This window comes from Asparagus officinalis, chromosome 8 (genome assembly GCF_001876935.1).
Source record: "Asparagus officinalis chromosome 8, Aspof.V1, whole genome shotgun sequence".
In the NCBI taxonomy this organism is placed as follows: Eukaryota; Viridiplantae; Streptophyta; class Magnoliopsida; order Asparagales; family Asparagaceae; genus Asparagus; species Asparagus officinalis.
The window spans coordinates 107,251,812-107,277,510 of record NC_033801.1 but is presented as its reverse complement, the minus strand read 5'-3'; the positions used below and the strand labels follow the sequence as shown (position 1 = coordinate 107,277,510).

Here is a 25,699-nt window from a genome sequence, read left to right as displayed (position 1 = left end):
TGATTTTTTCGATATCTTCGAAGGGGTATATCGGCCATATTTTCGATAACAGTCGATATATCAAAAAAATCAACAAATAAAAAAATAATATAAAATATTAGTGAGATAAAGTCTTTAACCTGATATATTGGCCGATATAGCAATATATTGGTTGATATTTAATAAAATATCTATAAGAGCAAATATGTAAATTTTATTTAGATATTAGTTCCTTGATTTTAAATATCCAATGATTCTTACAAATTTTTGAAATTGCTCATAATTTTAGGGACTAATATTAAATTATTAAAAATTTGAGGGACAAATTATAAATAAGACATATTTAAAAGAAGTATTAATTTTTAAAAACCCTCTCAACTATGGGGATTATCTTAAAAAACTCACTCAACTGATTTAATTTGACAAAACCCCCTCACTATGTGGGGTGTTATAGATAACCCCTCTCAATTTTGATGCAATTTTAGAAAACACATCTCAGCTATAACGTATCTCATCAAAACTCCCCTAATCCTTTACAACTCTATCAACAAATCCTCTTAACATAATAACTTTGATATGTGATTTGGATAAAATACCCTCTTGAAGAAAGTAATTTTAATTAAAAAGAAACCATCAACCAATAATAAAAGGATCACAACCAATTTACAATTCTTTCCCCTCTATATCATCTCTTTTATCTGGCAAAAACCAAGGTAATTCTTTTATGATTGATTGATATTTTGGTCTTTCCAAGTCAAGTACTTGTCACATAATAGATAAGACTCAATGATGGTTTTAAGAGGTTAGGTTTAAGTGAGAAAAGTTCACTGTAGTTAAATCAAAATTTTTTAGGTAGAAATAGATTATCTACAAAACACCCAAAACTAAGAGGGATTTGCCATGCCCTCTATAGTTGAGGGAGAGTTTTTTAAAATTAACTCTTAAATAAAAGCACAACTTAAGGCACATGTGATATCAATTTTATAAGAGTGGAGTTTATAGTAAATCTATCACTCAATGATTTGGTTTGAGTTATTTGTCCTTAAATTTATCCAACACATCAACTCTAAAAAAAATTTACTATAAGAATCTCTAAGAGAAATTTAATATTTATTTGAGATGGGTATATGATCCTTCCGATTCCCCTTCTCTTTCATGATTTGTAATAAATTATTTGACAAAGTAAATTAAATTGTCATTTTATATTGCTCACATTCTTATAAGTTTATAAAGCTCATAACTTGGATATGAGTATTATTACAGATATTGTATTCTTCTAACTCCTTAAACTAAATTTTTGGATGTTGTTTGATATTTGATAGATATGAATTATTTTATTAAAATACAATCAATATGAGTGCATAATATGTACAAATTATTTTTAGACTATATTTTATAGTTTTCTGAAATTAGAGAGTAATCATTTTGACAAATCAATTAGTAGTTTGGAAGATGTAAAAAGAGTACAACATCAGATTTTGGAATTGATCACATAATTTATATTTTCTTTCTTAATTGAATTTGCATATTGTGACTTAGAAAATTTTAGAAAAAGTTCTTGAATATCTATAATACTCAATCGCCAGATAAACAACAGGCGGAAGTAAATACCAGGTGAAAGTGATTTTTTAATAACTGAACAAAATTCTTAATAACTAGATAAAACCTACCATTTTCCTTAATGAATTCAAGAATTTATTTTTTATTAATAATAATAGGTTTTTCCATATTGGTCACTTACATCATTAATATTTTGAAATTATACATTCAAATTACTAATTAATCTTAAATCATTAATATTTTAAGGCTTTAAACATCACTATTTTTCTGGAAGACAAAATGTTAAAATCACACATGGAAATATATAAAAAATAATAATATATTATGATAATTATAAAGTTTTTTACAACCATGTTATAGTAAATAAATAAATTTAAAGTAAATAATTATAATATTTGATCACGTGTAGTGCACATGCATTCTACCTAGTGTAACAAAAAGACTGACCAGTTTGTCACTGACTGACGATGTCATCAATCACTCACCAAAAACCTTAGAAATGCTGCTCTGCTGTGTGAAGGGGGGAAAATTGCACAAAATAATGGCAGTCGCTAGCAATTCTAGTTGTTATCAGCGCTTACTTTATAATCTTTGATCCCATCTTGATAAGGCAAAGGATGACTCTGAATCAATAGCTCAAAGGAATACATTCTCGGCTTCAGCCATCATTGTTTCAGCACACCATTCCTTCAACTTGGACCATCTTTGGTTCCATTTAGATAAGCTACGACTATGTCGATGATTTTGACTACACTAACAAGTAATAAAAATGATCAAAACTTTTTTGGGTTACAATGGAAAAATCTACTTCAATCAGAACGCTTTATCGTTTAACCATACGGTTATAATTTCTTGAATAAAAAGTAACATACGTACACATACAAATAAGAAGGCTGAAGACGACACAAATCTATGACACAACGCATACAAAAGATACCGGATTATTTGCAGACCCTTCTAGCATAGGGAATTGGTCAGTTATCGCTCCTAATTTCGTTTATTAGCACTTGATTTCATGATGTTATGAATGTTATTTGTACCTGTATTGTAGGGGGTACATGTTCAACACCTATGATAGAAAAGGTCTGCAACAAAATTAACATGTCAAAAGATTGTCCTGAACCATATCGTTGATGTCTCACGACATCACAAGTGGTGAGTTTCAGATAACAAGGAGATGAGTATATTTGGACATCATGAGGTCGAAGTACTAATAAAACTTTGTAGAGGTAATAAGTGGCTAACTTAACCCAAAAATATTATATAAATATATATATCTCTGTATATAACATACACATGTACATGCAATCCCCAAGAACTAATGAGCAACCACAATCACAGTGGCTATTAACTCAAGAGCAAATCATCTCCAAAGAGATAGAGGAGCCTCTCCACAGCCCAACTGGGCTCCTCCCGGGCCACAAACGGGCCTTGGTGAGCCTGAGCAGGAGTAATAAGAGGAGCTCGACAAAGAGGGCAAGTCAAATGTTCATCATGATCTAGCCATGTATCCAAACACCCTTTATGGAACACGTGACTGCAATTCCTCAACTCCCACACTCTATCTCTCCCTTGCACTTCACTAAGGCAAACTGCACATGTCGTCTCCTCTACGGTTGTTTTCATTATTAGCTCCCCGTAGGTCGCCACATGGAGGCTGTCTCTGACGGCCTTCCGCATGATATCAGATTGATTGCCATGTGGCGACTCACGATTGGTCCAGATGGCGAGCCATCTCACTGGAAGGAGTAGCCATTTGATGAGTAGGGAGAGGAAGATCTCTAGCCTTGAGCAATAGTACTCCATCGATATGCTCATTGTTATATCAGATAGTATCGTAAGTGGCAGAGTGGCTTGCTATTACAATCCACTGAGATTCGGCACCTCTCTTAGCACGAACTAAGATATGGGGTGAAGTGGAGATAGTAGGAGAGGAGAAGGGGAAAGGGGGAGGAATGAAGAGGCTAAAGGAGCAAATTTATAGAGAGAAGCGGTGACGATGAAAGTGGGGTGGGTTAGTGGAGATCACTTTTGCTTTTTTATGCCATCCTGTAATCTCTTTGTAAAGCAACACAAAGATGTGCCCTGGTTCGTTCTTTTTGGAATTCCAAGCTGGCCCTCACTGCCCCCACCACAATCAAGTAGGTGTTATACGTCCTTCAATTAAGATTTAGACAATAATGATGTACCTAACACTAGTTTCAAAGGCCTAAAACCTTTGTTGTTAGGTATCTCTGTGCATAATAATTCTTGATTTCTTATCGTACCAAAAAGCAAACAAGAATCTCCCTTGTGAAGGGGAATGAATCTAGCTTCTTCACATGACGTTGTCTTGAAGAAATTATGGGGTAATCACATGTGAGGTAGTTAGTATCACGTTACATGCTCTGCTTTGTTTCAACCTTTGCTATTATTTGGATCTTGGGTATAAATGGGTAAACTCTCCGTCTTGTTCCAAAAAGAAAGAACCTAAACATCTGCTAGTTCTAATGTCTTCTCTATGAAGAAAAACTAGCCTAACATGGCAACGGTGGCCATAGTTCTAATTTGATCACTTCAACACTTTATCATTTAAGCAATCACGTGGACATACGCCCGTTATTGTGCTAGGGATGAGCAAAAAAGTGCACAGGCTCAAGCCTCACATAGATAGCAGAAAGCATTTCCTTCCCATTATGGCTACACCATTATAAAGATAGTTCGTGCTTGTTGTGGATGAGTAACAAGTGTAAAAATTCAAGTTCCACTAAGGTTTGCAGGATTCACAGAAACAGCTCCTAAGATTTTAAACGTGACAATTTGATTCATTCTTTCCAATTTCTACAAAGTCAACCCGGATGCGAAATTCGTCGTAGTAGGGTGTGGCAATTGTATATGGTTCCATATAAACATGTACATGATTATTATATTAAAGAGTGATGATTAAATAGAAAACAATGATGAATATTGGGATTTCTTGTCATTCCTACTAATCGCAGAGAGAACTTTAGTACTTACCCATATACTTTTCTTCTTTTAAATATAGGTAAACTTAGCTTACAAGTGATTGGGACAACAAAACAACTTGGTCAAGGGAAAGGACACAACCAGTATTAAGGTTTGGCTAATGGGACCAGCATCCTAGTGAGAAATGCATCAGATCCTAGTCAGATTCCACCCGTTTTGGCAGGGATCTGACTCCCAAGATCTTTGCTAGATATGGTTCAGAAAACTTTCAACTCACTAGTGCAAAGATGTGATACTAATCCAAACAATCAAACAAAGTAGCTTTCCATATATTAGCTCTTTTACTTAGTAGCATGAGCAAATTGAACATTTTGATTAATGAAGAGCAAAAAAAAGGAGTTTACAGAAATGTACTCTGAGATGTAACTTGAATTGTAAAGGATAAATCCTATATTCTTTCATCAATCAGTGCTGAGTGGGCAGCGTAAGATCACAAGAGCTTTAGGCCACCAGTTACATCGTCGACCACATCAGCTGGTCCTGTTCACAAATCAAGCGTAAGATTTCAAGCTGGTCATGAGGATTTATGTCAGGCCATAAAAAAAGACACACTGCATTTTTAAAGTTCTTCACATATGATAAATTACATATTAGCTTTACTATGATCTACACGATAATGTAAACCACAATGTAAACCAGTGTAAGTAATATGATAATACAAATCTCTCTCATGAGGAGCCAGTAAATATCCACTCATTTTGGTAAAACCAAGCACACAAAGTTGCAAATACACTTATTTCCAAACATACAGTGTTTAGAATGATGAATTAATTGCCCAAGTTTTGACCGAGTCTTGTGTCATTTCAAACTTGGTGCTCAGATAAACTAGAAAATGACAGACAACCTAGAAAGGTATGCAAGATGATCTCAAAAGAATCTTCCCGCCCTAATAAACCAGTGAATAGTACAAGTACTAATTATCACCAAAAAATATTAGTGCCTAAGATCACTGATGTGCTTAAACATGATCTCAGTAATCAAGTTGCAATCTGATCAGTGTTCCAAAGGTTATAGCCATTGCTTAAACAATTCACTCATACACTATGAAATATCTTTCTAAAAGGGGCGGTCTACTCAGCAAACATCCCTTGGACCTTATTCTTATCCTAGATGCACAATTTCTGCTTTTAGTATACAATTCTATCCAGAAGAGATCTTCAAGTACTTTCTTCTAAATTGGTTACGCATTTAAAACAAGGTTTCAGAGGCTCGGTATCAGCTTCGGCATTGAGCCTTAATTCTATAAAAGGTATCCATAGGTTTCACTAGTTTCAAAGGTTTCATTTTGAGTTCCAACTCTAGTTTCAACGTATATAAACATGAAAGTTAAGCCTAAAACTACTAGTACCATCCTTGGTTCCTTACATATGTAATACCTGAGGAGCAAGTAACTGTAAACATGTTACATATCTGCTCAATAGATGTTCAGTCAAAGTTAATGGCACTCAACCAATAGTTCAAAAATAATCTAAATTAATATGAAACTCATCAATTTAAAAAATAAGATTATAATTGATATTAAACTGAAAAATTAATAAATTATGATAGACTAGGGTTTAGTAATTTTGGACTATATAAGTAAAAAGAAGGTGAAATTATTAAATTAGGAGTATTAGGTTCAATTTCTCCCTTAAGTTTTGTTCTTTAGGGTGTTTCAGTAGGTTCCAATGAGTTCCATATAAAATTTTTGAAACTACGTGAAACTAGTTTGAAAACCATGGAAATTAACCGACACAGATGTGTATCAGCAAAAACTTTGTGAAACCAAAACTAACCATTTTAAAATCAGTCCTCAAATAATTGCGTCAAAACCACTGGAACTGGGATGAAACCTTGTCCCAGGTTTTGGAAAACAAAAACTAAATAAAAGAACACTCCAGTCACCACCCTGTAAAATGTCCCTATAACTGCATAAACTTCCATCGTCCCTAATTGCATGCCATTTTCCTTTGCGTGGGCTATATTCATCTTATTTGACACCATGAGGACTCTCTTTTCTCCAAAAGTCAGATAAAACCAAGGCACTGGACCTTATAGATCCACCGTTATCAAACCTCTTTGTTCCAATTTGTAGAACATTTAAAAGATAACTAATGACTAAGACAAATCCAAGAAATCTCTTTCTTGACCAGTCACAATATTGTACTTCAAAAATTAAACCAAACTCTTTTCAAAACATTGTTCAGCATAAGGCTACTCATAGTTTCTCCTTTCTTATAAGAAAATGTTATTCGGTAGAAAGATCTCGTGACAAAAAAAAGATAGGAATCAACTTACCTAGTATAGCCATCACCGTCCTTGAATCTGTAGGAAAAGACACAAATGTCACTTCGTATGTGAACCAAAACTGGAAAATTCTAAACTTCAGCAATGCAAGTATGGTATAAAACCGGTGGTCTTCTTACAAACTTCATACCATGATGATCCACAAAATCGAGAATAGCTGGAGAATTTACTACAGGAAACCAGGAAGATGATCATAATTTACAGAAAGAAATCGAGTAAACTACTCACTTGGGGCAATTTGTGTCCTTCCAGCATCAATTGTCACATGGGTTGGTAACATCAATGACTTTGCTCTTTCCTGTCAAAATTCACATGTGGAAGCATCAAGCATGTACAGTTATCAGTAAATTCTTTAAAAAAATTTACCATAGTCATGTGAAATAAGAATTCCCTTGAATAATTATAGATATGGCAGAGGTGTATGTCTTGGTTTTCTCTTGTTTTATATTTAACTGCAAGATCCTCACATTCCTTTGTTTTTTTCCCCATTTGCACAAGTAAATGTATGTACAAAATTCACTTCTTAGAATAAACAACAGCGACAATAATTTAAAGTTAGCATACCTGTAATAAAAGCATGTCTTCCTCGCTATCAATTTTTAAAACAACTTTAACCTGTCCGCACATTTCCCACCTGAAAGTTAAAGAAATTTAAATATTAAAGCACAGACTTCTTTGCAGCTTAACAGCATTGCTTGCAGGAGGTAAATTTTTTGAACAGTCAAATAATAACATAGAGCAACAGAGGTACCTGCTTAATGCTTTCGGGGCTCTGTTGTGAAGCTTTTTATACAAACCCAGAGTAGCATGGCTAGTAAGCATAAGCATAATAACACCATTAAGGATTAGATAATGAAAGTTCATAAACAACAAGATGGGAAGTACGACTGCAGTGTTACATGATCTTTATATGAGTAATATTTATACCTTTTCTATCCCAAAACAGAAACTAGAATTCTTCAAGTTGACTATCAATGACAGAAACAGGTGATGGCGTCATCAAGTTTGAAAATAACACTTGGTATTTTAGTATCTTGGCATATGGTAAAAATATGATATGCAAATTAACTTTTGCACTTTGGTTAAAAAGTTCAGCAGTTAATCATGCCAAACTAAGGATACTAATATGTTAGATGTTTTACAGAAGCAAAATGGAAAGAAATATGAGTAGGTAAGTTCTTTGACTGCATGAATGATGAAAGCATGCTAGAACACATATAATAGAGGCTTGTAGAACAATATCAGGGAAGCAGATGCTTCAACTCTAAACTACATGATATAGCATCTTCATTGACAATCACACTGGAAATGATCTAGAAACATTTGTTAAAACAAAAAACAAAAACAAAACTCATTTTTTCCCTTAAAAAAATTACAACAGAACAAGCAGTTCTTCACTTCTTCTCCTTCTTTCAACATATCAATTTTCAGCCACTTAATGAACTAAAAAAAGAACATGTAAAACAATGAATATTCATTCTCCTTTAGGGAGCATAATTTTGTAAGTAACATTCAACCATTTGGATTTCAAATTTTTGGAAGTAGCATGCAATCTACACCTGAAGCATCTTCTCCACATAATTTCTGAATGAACTTGGTTACACAGGTTTCTATGCAAGGTTATCGATAGCGGATAGCGTCGCGTAGCGGCGAGGCATCACTATGGCTATTTGGGACTATTGCGGCAAAATAGCGGTAAAAAGCGCAAAATCAAATAACGATCTAATTTAGATATGTATAAATACTAAAAAAGATTAAAGAAAAATCTAAAAAAAATAAAAGTACATATTTGATGATTTAAAGAGATCCTAAACATGAAATAGACATGTAACCATCACGTAATACTGAGGGCGACTGGAAGAGTCAAAGAGTAGTCGTCTTCGAGAAGAAGAGCTGAGCGGTGAGAGGACTGCCTTAAGAGGAGCTCACGGTGAAGGAGATGAGAGAAAGTAATGAGGTAGGTACCAGAGGCTATGAGAGGTGGCAGGAGTATGCTGAAAATCACAGGAGATGGTGGAATGCAATGGTCAAGGGTCGGATTTAATTTAAAAAAATAAACCACAAACCGCTTTTAAATAGCAGTCAAAAAACGGATTTCGCATGCAATCGCCCACTATTTACCGTTATGGTACACTATTGATCGCTTTTGCGAACAAAAAACGCATATTCCCCAATATGTCACCGCTATTGCGCGATAGCATAGCAGGAGGGGACCGCTAACGCTAATAACGCCGCTATTGCAGAGCTATTTACCGCTATTTATAACAGTGTTTCTATGTACTTTTTCATATCTATAAGAGTAAAATTATAACTCTAAAATCTCACAACTTTGGAGGTTTGATGTAGTGGAAGGGTTCTTTGACATGGTATTAGAATAATCCAAGTTCAATTCTTACTAGCAATGAATTTAAAGCAATTTAAAAAATAAAATACTGCTCTATGCGTCCAAGTCTCGGTGCATAAAGGCACGTGCCCCTTGTGGGACCATGTTACACTATAAATATCTCTCAATCCTTCCCACAACTTCGTAGTTTGTGTAGTGGAAGGGTCCTTTGACAATATCTATGTACTTTTCGGTATGGTCCATGCAACGTTACCCTACACTTGCTGAAACTTAAATAACTTAAATAGCAAAATGTGAAAATTCATGTATATGATTGATACCTTGTTCTGAACTTTACAATGCAATTCTTTAGGGATTCCTTCAGTAATATCTTTTCATTTTTCTATTATACAATTAAAATGAGATAAGGGTAGGAAATTTGTATCTTTAAATAAGGGTCTAAAACCTGCTGCTTGTTACAGGTCATACTGCCATGCAAAATTAAGTCCTATCATAACCTCCTTCTATGAGTTGAGAAGATCTGAAGCAAAATCATATATACCCATCAAATCTTGGAACTTTTAGCTGTATCATATGCCCATCTATGCCTTTAGATGGAAACAGATGAATGCACATGCAATAATGCATGGCTTATTAATTACATTAGACTGGTCGACTGGACAGCTTGGCCATGACAATTGTCCAAGTAAATCAACAGAAGAAAGAGAAAAATCATGCCCAGCTCAGTTTTCATGTAATTAAAAAAAAAGAATACAAGATGAAAATTACAACATCAACAAGAGCTTACACATAATACTGAGTACAGCAGAGGCTGTTAGAGGCACTCTTTAATGAATCCAAAACTACAACAGGAAACGATCATTTGACCTTTCTCCCAACAATAAATTTAAACAAAGTCATCATCACCACCATCTCCAAAACACAAAACTCCGACAAGTTCAGATCACAATCCCAGATAATAATAATAAACACCAGTATTTGGGGTTAGTATTTGGATTCAAATTTTAGGCTTCAACTCTCCTGCAGTTATATATTTGGTTTGATTCTTGATTCCCTGGAAGGAACAAGCCACTTCGCTATCCATAAGAAAGCATGTGCAGAAGTCTTCTTTGAAATGCAGAAAAGACACAAAACGGCTACTCATGGATTGTGAAGGGTTGTTTATTGACTTGATACCCTAGTAACCATTAGTACTGAAATGTTTCATGCAGCCAAAAAATCAGCCACGTAAAATAAAGCATTGCCATGCCATTTTGAGTTGCAATTAACCATACTATAAAGCTATTATCTGGCTGGATTCGTATCAAACAACTCCCTTCTCCATTTTATTTGTCTTATATAGGCCATATAAGCAAATAGGTTGGGTTCAAACTTTACCAATTAACCCATGTTCAAATCCTGAAGATATCATGTCAACTCCCAAATTCAATGGTCACTGATCCTCTCTCAGTTACCTATAAATTGATCCATCCTATATCCAGTTTTAAACCAATGGTTAGATTTGTTTGCATTTGTTGGGCAGGGCTTGGACATCATATTTTAATGGATTACTTTTATACAATGCTATGAACTTAGTTATAATTATGATGGATTTCATACTAGGCTGTTGATTGATTAAAATTTAACAACACATGATATGGTAACAGTTATGTCGTATCCATGAAGAATACATATCCATGAGTTTTTTACAGTTTGTATATTCATACTTATTTACTATGTCATATCTGAAACTCGTACTTAAACCAACACAACCTTAGTTGTTCCAAATCAAAGCCAACGTGTTGAAGATGCAAAAAAGGTTTTAATCATCTTTCACAATGTCCCAACAACTTATTAGTGCCGTATAAAATTTCTCCACATCTTCAACTAACTGAATCAATCCAACTTATGTGGCAAAGTTGAAAGCCCAAAAACCATATTGTAGATTTCCCCCACCATGGCGTCTGCAAAAATTCCTCCTACCCTGTCATTAATATCATCAAATTAACTCCACAACCTCTGCTAATGCTAATGCACTCCTAATGTCCTACATTCATTTTCAACATGCATAAATTTTGTAAGTATTCACAGAATACATGAAACATAACATTTTCAGATTATATGTCTTGACCCTTCTCCAAGAAAGTATTCTTTGCACAATAGGAAAATATCATGTGCACACATGTGACAGTTTTGGATACCATCAATAGCTCTTCTCCGCTAAATATAGTTCAGACAGATAATGACTTGAGTTAAGCTATTATTGCAGTTCTTCCAGAAAGAGAGCTTATTTTTCACAGAAAAATTGTTCCTGAAGCTTGTCTTCATTAAATCAATTTGTCATGAGTTCTACTATCAATCCATTATGCTAATAAGTGACAAAATTATTGTGATTTGGAAAATGGATTGGAGCATATTTTAGAGTGTGTGACTATAATCTTCCAATGATATAGGACATTTTAGCGTTGAGCTATAGTTTCACAGCTCACACCACCAATTGACATATATATTGTTCCAAGAAAATAAATAAAACCACAAATTTAGAACTTAAAAGGTCCTCTAAGTTTGACTAAAGCAAAAAATAAAACCCGCACATTACTCTATACAATCTGCATAAAAGCACGTCATAAAATGAAGCCGTAAGACGGAAAAAAAATACCTGCATTGTGCAGCAATCTTTCCTTTTCCCATCTTCAAGTCATTCCTCACCACAAGCACCTACAATACCAAAACGGAATAATCAACTCACTCAAATAACAACAACAAAATGCTGTTATGTACTAGTTCTTTGAGGTTTGTCACATGAATTCTATCCTTCGATTCAGTTCTATTTCGGGTCATAATAGTCGTTAATCGCTTCCAACCAACTTCTTTTAGTTCTAACTCAAGCCCTCTTCGTCCTCATTAGCTATAGTTTTATCACTTATTGTAACCTTAATAGGAGCAATCTCATCCTAAGATGTATATCCCTAAGCAGCACAAAACAATCCCAAAAAACCCTTAAAATCTCAACTTTTCCCCCTTACCATCTTGAAATCCTCAAGAATCTCAGCAAGGTTCTCAATCTCAAGCGCAGGCTTATTCCTCTTCTTATTCCCCTTGGATCCCTGAACCTGTCCATGGACCTCCACCATCGCCGTGCTCGGGACGCCGCGGGATCAGAGAGAGGGCCACCAGAGGAGTCGGCGGCGGAGGGTTCATCCTTGTGCTCCTGGATCCTTTTCGTCATCATAATCCGTCGGTTTCCAATAGGAAGCGACAGCGGAGATGGTGCTCGTGGAAGTTAAGGGCGAGGAGGCTAGCCGGCGGCGAAGCAGGCCGGCGAGCGAACCGAAGGGTGGGGTGGTGGCGTGGGAGGGAGCGAGGCCGCCATTGCTGACTCCCGGTCGGCCGCTCTGAGCATCAACAAAACTGCTCTCTGTGTTTTGTTTTGGTTTCTTGATGTTTGAGATTTTGAGAGACGGGGGAGAGGGGGTTAGGGGGTTGAAGATGAACCCGCATCAAAATTTAGGGATTAGAATAGAAATTCTAATCTATTATTATATTATATTACATTATACTATTATAAAAGTGAGTTGGCATATTAAAACATTCCTTTCGAAAATACCCTTCAAGTCATGCTAAAACACATAAATGTATGGGAAAAATGTTTCAAGGCCCCAAAACCAAAAATCGGATGTGGGCAGCCCCCCTGTATTTTTTTTTGTGTGACAAACCCCCCAAAACCCAAATTAATACTGAATCAGCCATTTTTTCATTTTCAAGACAACTTTAAGAGAAAAGTTCAGGCGTTCAGACCAAAATACCCTTTTGTACCCGTTCCCCCCTTCAGCCTGGCCGCCTTCTCTCTCTCTCTCTCTTCTCTCTCTCTGTATCTTCTTCACCGCAAACCTCCATTAGCTTTCGAACCCATTTTCAAAACCCTAGTTTCACTCAAGCGGCTAGGAAATCTAATTGGAAAATGCCCCAAAGAAATTTAAGTAAAATGGCGAAGAACCGTAAGCGTAGCAAGTCTGAAGTGGACAACAAACAAACGGAACAGGACGTTCGTCACCGGCGTCGGTCGGCACGATTGGCGCAGCAGGAAATGCCAAAGTTATCCGCCTCCGCCTCTGCCTTGATATCGCCCGCCGGCAATTCTGCTCCGACATCCTCTGAGGATGAGGAGAGTAACGAGGCGACGGAAACCCTATTGAGCATGAAAAGTCTGGATATTCGCGAAAGCAAGAGGAGACGCTCGTTGGAGGATGTGTTCATCTCAAAGAAGAAGTAAATTCCCAAGCAATTGAGGGTTTTTGAATTTAATTAGTTTAAATGAGTGATTTTGATTTTAATTGAGGTTTATGGGATCTTTTTTTGAATAAAATGGTGGTGAGAGACTGGTTATTGTAGTGTAGAACCAGTTTCGTAATTTTGGAGTAAGATCTGAACAATACGAAGTGTTATCAGTTTGGAACAAATGCATGTAAATAATTCTCATTTGTTGATAGCTAGTTGCAATGCATGTCAATAAATCTTGGTTGTTGTTAACGTTTATGCATAAGTGTCAAGTATTAGCTATTCATGTTAATAAAACGAAATTTTGACTCAGATAATGCCTTTACGGTTAATTGTTACCTACTTTGGAGTTGAACGACTTGTTAAGAGTAAATAGTTGTTTATGCAGGAAAGCTACAGCCGAAGGTGATATACGGCCTAGTGCCTGTCTTGGATCATATTGTACTTTCATGCAAAGACTTCAACCAAAACTGAAGCAGTGGCATTGGGATGCCTACAAGGGCAGTAACTTTGAGCACTATGTATTCTTCGGACCTCCAGCACGTGATCGACGGGCACTAGAGCATGTGCTCAGCCATTATGTTGGCGAAACTAATGAATTCTCTTTTCCTGATCCCATAAGCAGGACTATATTTTCAGTCCAATTTGATGAAGAGTGGGTGCAAACTCACACGGGCTTCCCTATTGATGGGGAATTGATCTACGGGAATAGACACCCGCACAACCGGCTTTGGAGGGAATATTTTGAAGAGAAGAAAGAAATGCTAAAGGCAAAGTCAAAGGCGAAGGCCAAGGCCACAGAAGAAGCTGGTAGCATGAGGAGATATGTTGAGGAGTTACTGGAAACACTGGTTGAGTCTTCTGAAAATAAGGACATTGAGGATTTTGTGCTGCTTCAGATCTTGTACCAGTGTGCAATGATTTGGTGCCCCAACAGCTCACAAGGCATTCCAAGACAGTTGTTTCAATATGTAGATAGTATTGAGAGAGTGAAGAACATTGCGTGGGGTAAAATTATTTTTGATGAGACGAAGAGAGGCATTCAAATTGCCGTTGAAGGGTTGAGGAAGCCAGGGGTTACATACGTACCTGGATGCATGCCGCTCATCCCTGTAAGTTGCATGACCAACTGGTCTGACATTTGTTTTAGTTAACATTAGTCTTGGTAACAGGCATTAGAAAACATGTACAATATTAAATGTTTACAGAATATGGTTAAAATTAACATGTTAACATGAACTTTAACATATAAAAATTAAAGTTAACATTAATAGGTGAAAGTTAACATGTTAACATGAACTTTAACATATAAAAATTAAAGTTAACATTAATAGGTGAAAGTTAACATACCCATTAATGTTAACATGTTTTGGTGAAAGGTAGCTATTTAGAGTGTAGTTGAAGAATGAGTTCTGAAAGTTAACTATTTTGATATTCGTTCCTTCGATTCTGACAGCTATGGTACTATGAGATGACTGGCATTAAAAAACCAGCCCTAAACTTGAGATGGAAGCCTCCGATGACCAATTGGGTAAGGATTGGAGGGACTGCTGGATCGTTGAGGATGGAGACAATTGTCTCTAAGGCCAAGAAAGCAAGCATTAAAATCATGGAGAGACCAATTACGACCAGCATTGAATGGGGTGAAAAATACCCTCAAGGTGAAAAATACCCTCAACGGGAGCCTAGCAGGAAGAAGATTGAAATCGCTCGCTTTGGGAAAAAAAGAAGCCCAATTGTCTCATATAGGAGTAAGGTTATGGAGCAAACTAGGGTGAGAAAGAAGAATGAGGAAGAAAAGGTAAAGGATGGGAAGCAAGATAAGGTGAAGGGCAGGACAAGGAGCTCATCCGTAGGTTACGTAAGCATCAATGACTCTTTACACATTCTTGCATATTACCAATTGAGTTAAATTTTCTATCTTTATCATTAGTTAATTTTCCATGTACTCATTGTTTCATGTTAACATGTTTTGGGTAAGAAAATTACATTGTGGATTCTCATAACTATTTTTTTTAATATTGTGGATACATATGGGTAATGGGTATATGGTTTACTTTTCAGATTTTAGCCTAGCATATCAGAGATGCTTTTGAGAGTGAAGATGAAATAGAGAAGTTGACAACCGAAGATCAAATTCAATTTTGGCGGAATACGGCCAAAATTAATTGGAAACTGCTCCACACTGTCAAGCGTAGTAAGCGCCTTCAATGGGAGGAATGCTCTAAGGAGATACATAGGCTGAACAAGAAATTGGAGGGTTATGAAGGGACCGCTGACTTGATTGACCCCGAAGACCTGAAGAAGAATGTGAAGGGGATTATGTCACAGAAAGAGGGGCATACAGGGTCTGCACAAAAGAAAATAAGGAGGAGTATTGATTCTGAGGACAGGGGTGATGATGGAATTTGCTTCGATTATGACGAGGTAACCAATATTGGCAAGGAAGCAGAGAAGGAGTTAGAGAAAGGTGAATGGCAAGAGATGGAGGATGATAATTTGGAGAAAGCTGTAGAGAGTGAGGAGGATAAGAAAGAGGAAGCGACTGTGGATGAGAAGAAAGAGGAAGAGCGAGAGCAGGAGAAGAATGAGGAAGAGGAAGAGGAAGAGGAGAAAGTGGAAGAGGAAAAACATCAGAAGAAAGATGAAGAAATAGTGGTGGAGAACAGAGAGGGAGAATGTGCTGAGGAGAAGAAAGATGAAGAAAGGATGGAAGAGGAAGAGGAAAAAGGAAAGAAGAAAGATGAAGAAAAAGTGGAGGAGAACAGAGAGGGAGAATGTGGAGGAGAAAGTGGAAGAGGAAAAAGGAAAGAAGAAAGATGAAGAAAAAGTGGTGGAAAACAGAGAGGGAGAATGTGCTGAGGAGAAACTGGATGAAGAAAGGATGGAGGATGGAAAACAGGTGCAAGTTTATCAGAAGAGAATGAAGAGATTAGCGTCAAAGGGGACTAGGGGACCAAGTACCAGAAGGCGGACGCGCTCACAACTAGTCCGCACCCCTTTCACTCAAGAAAAGAAGAAGGAAGTTCATCAAGAGATAATTAACATATCACACCACAAGGAGGAAGAGAGGGAAAAAATCAGGTTCTATTGTAAGCCTGATGAATGCACTTGGGATTTTTTGGGGAAGAGGAAAATCAAGAAGAAGGAGGAGGCTCTTTTGAAGTTGCTGAACGAGGATATTCCTAACATTGATGATTTTAGCATACGTTTGATTGATAGTAAAGGAACCTTCGTTCACAACTTTAGAGTACCTCAACACGTATTATCAAAGCTCACACCAGATGAGAACAGAAGGATCTCTGAGTTTTGCAATCAAAAAGCCCATCAGTAAGTTTAGTCATTCTGAATAACGTATGCTAGGACATGTTAGCTTTCATTGTTACGTGTTAACATTTCCAGGTTTATGTTAATTATTACCCATTTATGCTAACGTTTGCTATAAAATGTTAGCTTTCATCGTTACGTGTTAACGTTTCCTTATTTATGTTAACTTATACTCATTTATGCTAACGTTTGCTAAATCATGTTAATATTTCCATATTTTTCTATAGTAAGTGGTTGAACGAGGTTTGGATCTTAAGCCCATCAGTAAGTTTAGTCATTCTGAATAACGTATGCTAGGACATGTTAGCTTTCATTGTTACGTGTTAACATTTCCAGGTTTATGTTAATTATTACCCATTTATGCTAACGTTTGCTATAAAATGTTAGCTTTCATCGTTACGTGTTAACGTTTCCTTATTTATGTTAACTTATACTCATTTATGCTAACGTTTGCTAAATCATGTTAATATTTCCATATTTTTCTATAGTAAGTGGTTGAACGAGGTTTGGATCTTATTGTTATGTTTCAGGTCACGTGTTATTGTTAACACGTTCAACGGTATCTAGAGAGGCCAGATGTGGAGTCCATGGGCAACCAATATGGGGTTGTATCGACTTTCTTCTGCGTAAGCATTAGGTTCAATCACCTACCATTTTTATCTCATGTCTACAATTGGCTTATCATAATTTTTTGGCAATACAGCATAGTCTTTATGCAGTCACCCCAGATTTTCCACATCTATACACCTCTTTCATACAAAAGCATGTTGCCGCAAGGAAGAATGTACTCCTTATCCCGCTTGTGCGTCATGACCACTGGCATGTGGCTGAAGTAAGGTTGGATGAGGACGTTGTCAAGCATTATAGCTCGGCTGGCCATAGTGCATATGTTGAGCCAGTAAATAAAGTAATTGCATTTATGGACCATATGAAGTCTGGTTTCGATCCGAATAATATTTGGAGAAAGTTCCGATATGAAGCCGTCCCTTGTGAGCAACAGACTGGAATGTTAGTATTTCATGCATTTAAACATGTCTTAGTATGTTAACTAAATTTAAACATTTTCATTTTATTCAGCATGTTATATCTAACTATCTGCTCCATCTTATATCATGCAGCTTTGATTGTGGTCTTTTCGTTCCTTTATATATAAAGGCTATAATTCATGGGGTAGATACCACTCAAGTAACTAATCACTCTGACGAGTCTGAAGTCATCCGTTCCAGGCTTGCAGCTGAACTCCTAATAGAAGGATGGGAACAGAAAAATCAAGGGGAGACAGTGGAAAAGGATGGGTGAATGATATCCTAAAAAGTGTTGTGTACGAATTCATTGAATTGGGAACAAAACTAACTGGCATTTTAATTTAGTTAACATTATTGCAGCTTTGTATCATTCTCTTTGACAGTTATTCTACTGTTTGTGTAACTGGTTGATAGTGTGGATGAGAAGATGCACATATCTGGTTGTGAAACTGCCAAAAAATTGGTAAAAAAACCCACTTTCAGTAAAAGTTAACGTATAACTCTGATAGTTAACCACTTTCAGTAAAAGTTAACATATAACTCGAGAACATAACCACTTTCAGAAAATGTTAACATATAAGTGAGATAAATAATCACTTTCTTCAGCAAAAGTCTAACTAATATTTAACCACTTACAGCAAAAGTCTAACTAATATTTAACCACTTACAGCAAAAGTCTAACTAATATTTAACCACTTACAGCAAAAGTCTAACTAATATTTAACCACTTACAGCAAAAGTCTAACTAATATTTAACCACTTACAGCAAAAGCATAACAAACTGAAGTTTCTTCAGTTGATTTTCATCTTACAGATCACAATGTTGAAGAAAATTAGTACCATACAAAAACAACATAGGAAGAATGAGCAAAGTTTCCATTTTTCGACTTCACGGTTCGATTGCTTCAGTGCTTTCTTCAGTTGCTTTGTTTTGGTCGCTATCTCATCTTCAACGGGGACTTCTGGGCAGAATGAAATAATCTTACTGGGCATTGCATTCTCTTTGTGAGCCCAAGCAAAAAAATTGCATTGCATATTTGGGAAATTTGCACATCCCCAGAAGTATCTTCCTTTATTCTTCCCATTTTTGCACAGCCTCATGGGTGTTGGAATTTGACAGAAACAACACACCTCTTCTTGTGACTGAGATATCTCTGATGTTCTCATCTCACTCTCTCAAACTCCGAGTGCAGGGAAGATAGAACATACATTTAAATTTAGCTTGTCCATGGGCACATTATATATTGCATAAGGAACAAGAAACTAGCCGTTGTAATGAAGCTGTTAGCACAGTATGATGGACAGTTAGCCGTTAGAACAGTGAATGAGATGTTGGACATTTGGCCAATTTAAAATCAATATCTTTTTGAAAAATCTAAGATGAACAAGCACAAATCCGTTAACATCTTTCAGCCTTGCTTTTAGATATTGCTAGCATGAACAAAATGATTAGTCGATCATTATCACAGATTACAAAAGTCCACCACTATATACTTAACCACTTAAAAACAACCTTTGCTGTCTCATACAAAAGTATTGTTGTAAGAAACAGAAACACACTAGTCACCAGATGGGCTCGTTACAGGTTGCTCGATTGTGACCATCAACTTTGCACCGAGAACATTTGACTGGACGTTTGTAAATGGTTCTGTTGTTTATGCGTCTTGTTCTATTTCTTCCCCTCCTCTTAGTGGTAATTGGTGGCAAAATCTGTATTTCATCCCTGGACACACTCCGCTTCTCATAATCTGGGATGGGATATAATATTTCGTCGTAGCTCTTCTTAAACGCTTCTACGGACATGAACCAATCACAATATTGATATACGTCTCTTTTCATATAAATAATGACTGCACAAGCATGCACACAAGGAATACGGGTTACGTCCCAAGACCGGCAAGTGCACGTCCTCTTCTCCAAATCAACGTGAGTAGTTCTATGTGACTGCACTTCGAATATATCATCTCTAGATTGTTTAACCTCTAAAGTACGTCCTCTTTCCATATTTTCTCTAACAATCTTCTCAGCTTTAGGGCACAGATAGCTTGTCCACTTATCAGCCATTATCCGTCTATTGTTCAGGCGACTCATAATTTGTTTTCGGATATGCTCTATCATTTGCAGGATACGTAACAATCGAGCTGTTAAAGGATTCTGCAACATTAGAGGTTACATGACCATATCTGCAAAGCACAAAATAATTAATAGTATGATGGGCATCCAATATGTAATAAAATTAACACGTAACAACAAAACTTAACCTTTACTGCTCAAAGTTAACATAAAAACATCAGTGTTAACATATATTGCTGAAAGTTAACATATATCAGACAAAGTTAACCTATAGAAAGAAAAATTCACATATATGTAGAATAGTTAACATCAACTGCAAAACGTCATAATCTAAGATGAATGCATTACCTGATGCCAGGGAAGAATGCATTCGCCCATTTCTCTGGCGAATAACAGAGTACAATCTCATATGCGACTGGAGCCATCTCATAAATTTCCTTCATGTAGTCGTTCCATTCCGCTATAGTGTATTTATAGCAAGCAGATTGGAGCAAACTCCCCAAAACTTGTGTGTCCTTTGCTTTCAATCCCAAATCCTTTAGCTTTGTTCTAAAATTTTCAACTAGGTGCAGCACGCATCGTGAGTGGATTGCTTCAGGGAAATATTCTCTCACGGCTTCTCGAATCCCCTTGTCGGCATCAGAAATAATTACCAATTGGTGGGGAGGATTGTACGGGTCTAACCTTTCATACAGTATGGACCACAAGCCTTGAAGGAACCATCTCCAATTATCAACATTTTCCTGATCACATATACAATACGCAAACCGGAAATATCCCTTGGTCTCCGTCGTATGCTATGGCGCTCAGGAGCATGCCTTTGTATCTGTCTTTCAAAAAGGTCCCATCCAAAAATAATAGGGGTCTACACCCATTTAAGAAACCAACGATGCAAGCGGCATAACATATAAACAGTCTTTTGAACATTCCTTCATTCTGGTCAATGCATATGTAGCTTCCTGGATTCGTTTCCTTCACCTTTTGCTCATACCTGTACAACAATGTAGCTTCTGCTCAAGCATATATAATACATTGGAACATTAGGATAATATATTAACATAAAAGCTCACAAGTTTTCATAAAACATAACATTCCACAATGACAGTTGGAACATATCAATGAAAACTAACATGAAACATCTAAGGATGAGATATTGCATGATAAATCAACAACTAACAATTGTACTATAAGCGGCTATGATAAAAATTTGTACACTTAATAAAATAACTGTAAATTTTACCATCTTAATTGATCATAAGCCTCATAACTATCACCATACATATCCTCCTGCGCTCTTTCTTTGCCCCACCATATCTTACTGTATTCAAGTCTCAATCCATATCGAGTGTGGAACTCCTTTTGCACATCAATTGGTCAGATTTCAGGTCGCGCCTTTAATACCGGTCGCAATTGGGCTGCTATGAATTTACGAGATGCCCGTGATTGCCCTGACAAGTTAGCATGTTGTCCACAACTGTGTTCATTCACAAACCTTTTGATTTCAATTCTTTTACCATACTTAACAGGAGATGCAAAGAGCATCCAAGGGCATCCATATGTCTCCTTATATCGACAACATACTCGGATACGTTTGGGTTCATTCTTTACAAATTCATAGTCAAATTTTTTCGCCATGGAATAGTACTGCAAAGCTAGTCTCAATTCGTTTACAGTCTCAAATTGTTGCCCCTTTTCAGTTAATGCTGTGTGCCACCATTGAGGAATGCTGGAAGTGTTGTTGAGAATATCATCAGCTCTCATTACAATCTCACCAGCTGGGAAATCATTTTGGATTCTCTTTGAATTGGATGCATTTCCTTGAGGAGGACGACTATATTCTGCATTCAAAGAGGCATCACTACTACACAAATTAATCAACTAGTGAGATATCATGCACAATATGTTATATTATCTTCTGATAATTTAAGTTAACAGTAGTAGGACCAAAGGTAACATAGTACAACAAAAGTTAACTAACTGGGTGTAAAATTAACCATTTTCCGTAAACCTTAACATAGTACAACAAAAGTTAACTAACTGGGTGTAAAATTAACCATGTTCCCACGACAATTAACATGTTCATGTAAAGGTTAACATATCTCTTGGAAAATTAACCTGTAAGATGAAGAGTTAACATCTAACCATCAGAGATGACAACTATTTTTTCCCAAGTTAGCATCGAAACCTGAAATCACAATTGGCTTATCATCACACATAGACCTGTTCCTGACAGAGTTCATTGTTTACTTACAAATCAATAATAACTTACATTGAGGGATTTAATGCCCATAAGGGATGGTTGAAAGTTGAAGAAAAAAATAACAATGTTTACATCACACAAAACCCAATGTTATAAAGAGTTCATTAATTACTTACATTTCCCTAATCTGATTTTTCCTTGAAGTGGAACACTCTACATTAACAGCAGCTTGCATGTGAATCTCCGTACAACCAATATTTCGATTGTGCTCCAACATGCACTTCAAATCATCATCGTTGTCAACTGAAAAACTGAGGTTGGGGTGCCTCTCAGATTTAAATATAAAGGATAAAGCTTCTTTAGGTACTTTCAATCTTTCAGACACATCAAATTGGAGTTCATCAAAGCTTGTTGTCGAACTTAGCTTCACGAATATGGCATTCTCGCCTAAAGAAACCATGCAAATCAAGTCATTGACGGCCATTAGGGGTGGTTGAAAGTTATGAGGACAGTTATGAAGGCAATTATGACGAGTTGAGGAGTAATTGAGGGGATTTCAGGTGCAAAAGGGCTGTAAACAGTTGAAAAAAACCCTAATTTCATTAATGAGAGAGTGAGAGATAAAACTAACCAATTTATAACAAAGGATGATGAAGCAGACAGTAATGGCGGGAGCCCGCGCTTTTTCCCCCCGCTTTCCCCCGTCACTTCGTCATAAATGCGTTGGGAGAGATCACCGAACAAGAGAACCCATTCAGCCGGTTTTCTCAGTGAGAGAGATGAGGGCATTTTCGGCAGGTAGCAACAAAATACACCCACTAGATGTATACGTATGGGCTTTTGGGTCTGGCCCACAATTTTCGCAATTTTTTTGGGGCTGAAGGCTAAGGCAGATAATTGGGGGGGGCTGGGCCACATCCGATTTTTGGTTTTGGGGCCTTGAAACATTTTCCCCTAAATGTATACATAAAATCATATATATGAATACATAAACCATACCCCTTCAAATTCTTATCGTAACTGCCAATTAAATATCATCATCAATTTAATAGCTCTACTAACTACAAATTAAACTCTAACCTCTCGAGGATCATTTCCTATATAATAACCTCTCTAGGATCATTTCCTATATAATATCTCATGATTATACAACTCAATTCACATTCCCAATCAAACAATCAAGCTCTAACATCTCAAAGTGTAATCTCTTACTCTCTCTCCCTCTTAATCTCTCTCATACTCCCTGGCCTCCTTCGAACTTCATCAACAACAGCCTCCACCTCCTGACCTTCGCAACTAGCCACCGTAGTCCTGGCCAATTTCACTGTTTGCACTGGTGAATAGTAAAGAGAGGAAGTAAAGAAAGATAAATGTGTTTGTTTACTTTCATTTCCATCAATCTAGAATTAGATGGTGTAATTTCAAATGTGGATCCAGTCATTATGATGGTTTGATATGTTTGATTTTATGATGAGCTTTAAGTTTATGTAACTTGATGTAGTAGAGAGAAATTATGATATTTTCTTCATGATATTGTTAGGGAAATCCAGTATTATGTAATAGTGTGACTAGAAATGTAAAGTATTGTTGTGAGAGTGAGTTGTATACTTTTCAGTTATGCATGAATAACTATGAGTTGTATACTTTTCAGTTATGCATGAATAACTATGAGTTGTATACTTTTCAGTTATGCATGAATAACTATGTACTTCATGTTCATTTAGTGAATGAAAATTACTGACAATATCACGAATTTATGCATGATATTGTTAGGGAAATCCAGTATTATGTAATAGTGTGACTAGAAATGTAAAGTATTGTTGTGAGAGTGAGTTGTATACTTTTCAGTTATGCATGAATAACTATGAGTTGTATACTTTTCAGTTATGCATGAATAACTATGAGTTGTATACTTTTCAGTTATGCATGAATAACTATGTACTTCATGTTCATTTAGTGAATGAAAATTACTGACAATATCACGAATTTATGCATGAATTTAAGCATCAACTATAATTTTATGAAAACAAATTTATGCATGAATAACTATGTACTTCATGAATAACTATGAGTTGGGCACAATATAAGCATCATCTATAATTTCCCATAAATCAAAGTGTTTAGATTGAACAAAAAGTTTAAATCTAACACACCATTGGGCATAGGGAAAATTATCTAATCTAGGAGCAATATTGATGGCATAACCTAAACCATGCATATCCATAATATAAAAGGCAAGCCTAATGTAATCATAACTAGATTAGCACAAATAAGATAACTTGGATCTTTAACTCAAGGCGATTAGACCTTAAATCAAAGAGCACCAAGCTCTGATACCAATTGTTAGACCCTAGAGGGGGGGTGATTAGGGTCTTATGCTAATCTAATCCGATTAAATGCCAATTAAAAATAATTAATGAGTTATCCTAGTAAGTATGAAATACAACAATGTATATGAGCTAGGATAAGCAATATGAACAACAAGATATTGCAATGTATGTGCAAGGATATATGAACACAAGGGTAAACAATCTAAACTAGATGGAGGGCAATATAATTAACAAGCAATATACAAAGGCGATATAAGATATGAACATAAAAGTAAGTGCGCCAATGCAATCACAAACAAACAATATGATTACGGAGTTCGGTCCCCACGACCTACGTCTCCGCTCCTCACCTCGAGGAGATCTCCACTATCACAACCGGGTTTTCTACGTTCACCCGAACAACGTTTACACCTCACAATACAATCACTATGCAATCACACCTCACACACTAAGTGTTGGTCCTAGCCCGTGTCCTCCTCCTCAAGTGCTCGGTTACAACCTCTCCCTAGGCACGTCAACCGACGCCACTCCTCTTGGATTCGACCCCGTCTCTCACCACACACTTCTCTCGGTGTACAAGTGTATTACAAGTGAATCCTCACAATTAAGCACAATATAAATCAATTGATTGTTCTCTAAACAAGGTGAGAACTCAATTAAGCACAACTCTTAGTCACAAACCCACAACCCCAAATTATACTATGAATGTAAATACAATAAGCTCAATAGGTTGTGTGTGAACAAAGAGATAATAAAATCAACTAAACTCAATATGAACACTAGCTTAATAAAAAGATAATCAAACAATATAAAATATGAAGCTAGATTGAGTTTAGAAAACTTCTCAATAGATCAAGAGTGGAAGGAGAAGAGTTGGATGCTCAAACACCAATAGATGATCTCCTCAAGCTCTTGTGGAAGTGATTCACAAAACCAAAACACTCAAATGCTTAAAAGCTTATAAACACACTTAAACCAAACATAAACCCTTGATTAAAACTTTCTTAAACTTGTTTTTAAAACTCTCTTGCTCACTTGAAAAGACATCAGCAATGGGGTATATATACCCACTCAAAGCTCAGCCAAAAACCCCAAAACGAAATGACCAAAAACCCCAGCAAACAGCTCAGAGAAAGAGCCGTTAAAAAGCAACGGCTATATTGTCGGTCGACCGAAATTTTTGTCGGTCGACCGGCAGAGAGCAAAAGCACGAAGAAGAGTTCTGGACCTTCGTCGGTCGACCGGTGCGGTCGACCGATGGAGTTTTTCGGTCGACCGGACCGGTCGACCGACAGACTCTCTGTCGCCCAGT

At 36.5% G+C, this 25,699-nt stretch overlaps 3 protein-coding genes across 3 annotated transcripts; 1 reads left to right on the top strand and 2 right to left on the bottom strand.

Annotated features, from left to right (window-relative positions):
• Window positions 2,785–3,560, bottom strand: LOC109822802 (RING-H2 finger protein ATL47-like). Its single transcript, XM_020389054.1, has one exon. The coding sequence runs from the start codon at window positions 3,355–3,357 to the stop codon at window positions 2,887–2,889; it is 471 nt and encodes a 156-aa protein (XP_020244643.1). The 5' UTR covers window positions 3,358–3,560; the 3' UTR covers window positions 2,785–2,886.
• Window positions 4,782–12,318, bottom strand: LOC109822231 (peptidyl-tRNA hydrolase 2, mitochondrial-like). The gene is made up of 7 exons (XM_020388395.1): window positions 12,181–12,318; window positions 11,814–11,872; window positions 7,583–7,642; window positions 7,396–7,465; window positions 7,060–7,129; window positions 6,823–6,849; window positions 4,782–5,025 (listed from the first exon to the last, which is right to left on the bottom strand). Exons 1-7 carry the CDS (start codon window positions 12,286–12,288, stop codon window positions 4,976–4,978), a joined length of 444 nt encoding a protein of 147 aa, XP_020243984.1. The 5' UTR covers window positions 12,289–12,318; the 3' UTR covers window positions 4,782–4,975.
• On the top strand, window positions 17,327–18,058 carry LOC109821662. Its single transcript, XM_020387831.1, has 3 exons — window positions 17,327–17,385; window positions 17,463–17,767; window positions 17,878–18,058. Exons 1-3 carry the CDS (start codon window positions 17,347–17,349, stop codon window positions 18,056–18,058), a joined length of 525 nt encoding a protein of 174 aa, XP_020243420.1. The 5' UTR covers window positions 17,327–17,346.

Excerpts from the sequence above, each read along its gene's own strand:
- LOC109822231 (XM_020388395.1), bottom strand. The coding sequence starts at position 12,288 with ATGGTGGAGGTCCATGGACAGGTTCAGGGATCCAAGGGGAATAAGAAG. Across the intron at positions 7,643-11,813 it reads AAGATTGCTGCACAATGCAG|CCATGCTACTCTGGGTTTGT; the intron begins GTATTTTTTTTC and ends TATGCTTACTAG. Across the intron at positions 6,850-7,059 it reads AAGGACACAAATTGCCCCAA|ATTCAAGGACGGTGATGGCT; the intron begins GTGAGTAGTTTA and ends CTTTTCCTACAG.
- LOC109821662 (XM_020387831.1), top strand. The coding sequence starts at position 17,347 with ATGGGCAACCAATATGGGGTTGTATCGACTTTCTTCTGC. Across the intron at positions 17,386-17,462 it reads TTGTATCGACTTTCTTCTGC|CATAGTCTTTATGCAGTCAC; the intron begins GTAAGCATTAGG and ends TTGGCAATACAG. Across the intron at positions 17,768-17,877 it reads TGTGAGCAACAGACTGGAAT|CTTTGATTGTGGTCTTTTCG; the intron begins GTTAGTATTTCA and ends TATATCATGCAG.
- LOC109822802 (XM_020389054.1), bottom strand. The coding sequence starts at position 3,357 with ATGAGCATATCGATGGAGTACTATTGCTCAAGGCTAGAGATCTTCCTC.